Source organism: Silene latifolia, chromosome Y, assembly GCF_048544455.1.
Source record: "Silene latifolia isolate original U9 population chromosome Y, ASM4854445v1, whole genome shotgun sequence".
In the NCBI taxonomy this organism is placed as follows: domain Eukaryota; kingdom Viridiplantae; phylum Streptophyta; class Magnoliopsida; order Caryophyllales; family Caryophyllaceae; genus Silene; species Silene latifolia.
Window position 1 is genome coordinate 272,256,646 of NC_133538.1, and position 2,327 is coordinate 272,258,972.

General features: G+C 37.7%; 1 protein-coding gene across 1 annotated transcript; it reads right to left on the reverse strand.

Moving 5' to 3' along the window:
• Window positions 1-443: 443 nt before the first annotated feature.
• LOC141630669 (protein FAR1-RELATED SEQUENCE 4-like) lies at window positions 444-2,100 on the reverse strand. Its single transcript, XM_074443442.1, has 2 exons — window positions 2,053-2,100; window positions 444-1,499 (listed from the first exon to the last, which is right to left on the reverse strand). The coding sequence occupies exons 1-2, from the start codon at window positions 2,098-2,100 to the stop codon at window positions 444-446; spliced, it is 1,104 nt and encodes a 367-aa protein (XP_074299543.1).
• Window positions 2,101-2,327: the final 227 nt, after the last annotated feature.

Here is a 2,327-nt window from a genome sequence, read left to right on the forward strand (position 1 = left end):
TTTTTCTTGTTTTAGAAGTTGTGTATTTTATTTATAATGGTTAAATTTATATTTAATTTTTATTAGAAGTTGTTAGTTTTGTGTTATTTTGAATTTATTTGTATTTAAAGTAATTTTAATGTGTAATTTATATTTTTTTTAAATTAAAAGTTGTTAATTTTGTATTTAAATGTGTAATTTGTATTTATTTTGTATTTAAAGTTAATAATTTTTATTTTAATGTGCAATTTTTATTTTTCTTGTTTTAGAAGTTGTGTATAATAGTTCACGAACTTCTTCCTGTATTTACCCCATGTACTGATCACATAAAGCGCCATCTCTTCCCACTTTTCACTAAAACATTCCCAAGCGCTCCTAAACTCATCAATGGTGGATGCATTGATCACGCGGTCCCAACCGCTTTCTGGACTGTGCAAAATGATATCTTTGTACCACATCAAATTCTACTTTGAGAGTGCTTGTTTCTCCATAGAACGGTTAATGTGCCAACGACACAAAAGGTGAGGAGTGCTCGGATGAAGGGACTCAAGAGCGGCGATCAACCCAATCTCCCGATCAGTGACAAAGGCCGAAATAGATGAACCCGTACAACTTAGTAGCTCCCCTAATCTCAACAACATCCACCCATAATCGTCTTCCGACTCTGACGGAAGGAGCACTGTAGCAATTAAGAAGGAAGAACCACACGGTGTTACACCAACAACCTCAACAAGAGCAATTTTGTATTTATTTGTCTTGTATGTCGAGTCAATAAGAACCACATGTGGATAAGCACGGAACAGTTTAACCGCTTTCGGATGAGCCATAAAAACATGAGTAAGCTCCTTTGTCTCGGAATCTGTTTTGTGCCATTCCACATAATTAGCAGCAACGGCTACAGCCAACATTTGTCGAGCGGTATTGCGTGTTCCTCTAACTTCACGCCGAAACTTGTTAACCGCACTATAAATTTGGATGCTTGTAGGTTGGGGTTTATCGGGAGTTCTTTGATGAAGACCATTTTTAATATCTTTCGGGGGAATCGACGCCCGGACTTGTTGCCTCACGAACTCTTTCTCTTCGGCATTCAAACCAGCAAAATGCCTATGACCGTCTTTGTACTTTGTTACTTTGTGGTTGTGATATCCACCTTTATCTGATGTCAAAATGTTCCAAACAATCAACTCCTTTCCATTTATATCATTAGCCCGGTTCTGAACGGCTCGAACCCGAAACAAACACTCACACTTAGGTGTCCCTTTCTTCTTAGGCTTCTCGGGAATATCGGGATCGATCTTCTTTCTAGTTCGGCCGTACCTTGAACAACGAAAGTAAGAGCCTAGCAACTCGGGTTGTTTACGATTTTTGGCCCCATTTGATGCTTTTATTAAGGCAAACCCGTTATCAAAAGCTATTTTTTGAGCCCACTCAAACACTTCATCCCGACTCGCAAAACATGTAACCGTCTCAAATAGGTGGTTGTAATTAACATCATTTCCACCAAATTCCTCAAATGAATCCTGTTATAACACAAAATTAATAATGATTACATGCTAAAATATGTTAAAATTTGTAAAACTTACGAAAAAAAGTAAATAAAATGAAGAAAAAACAATTTCATAGTCTGTACCAGGAGCGGACTTTGAAACTCAAAGTCCATCACCACGACAGACATGCAAACTCAACGTCCAAACCATGCATGGACGTGAATAGTACACGTCCCTCCCCATGGTGGACTTTGAGTTTCAAAGTCTGTCCATGGTGGACATTGAAATTCAAAGTCCATGTCCATGACGGACTTTGAATATTCACGTCTCTGTCCATGATGGACGTTGAGTTTTCACGTCCCCGTCCATGGGGGACTTTGAATCTACACGTCCCTCTCCATGAGGGACTTTGATTTTCTACGTCCTAATTGACGACTACAACTATTTTCGACGGGTTTGGGCGTGTTTGTTACATTCATCCTAATTCTATGAAGACTTAACATGTAATTCAATATATCAACTTAACATCTAATTCAATAATCATACTAAATCGATTGAAATGAAAATAGATTGTGTAATTATGTACCTCAGATTCGTTGTTAGCATTTGATGTGGATTGCTCGTTGTTTGACATTGAATCGTTGTTTTGTTGATGTCGATTTTTCGTGTAGTTCTTCAACCAACCGAGTTAGTTAGTTCTTCAACAATTTTTTTATTTTATTTTTTTTTAGTGTTTTTTGCTTGGGAGAGGATTGGGAAGAGAGAGGAAGAGCAAGGGTAGGAGGCGTCTTTTTTATGAAAAGCGTCGACGATTTGTTATAAAACGTCGACGACGTTTTATAGCCCCCAAAGTAAAAGGAT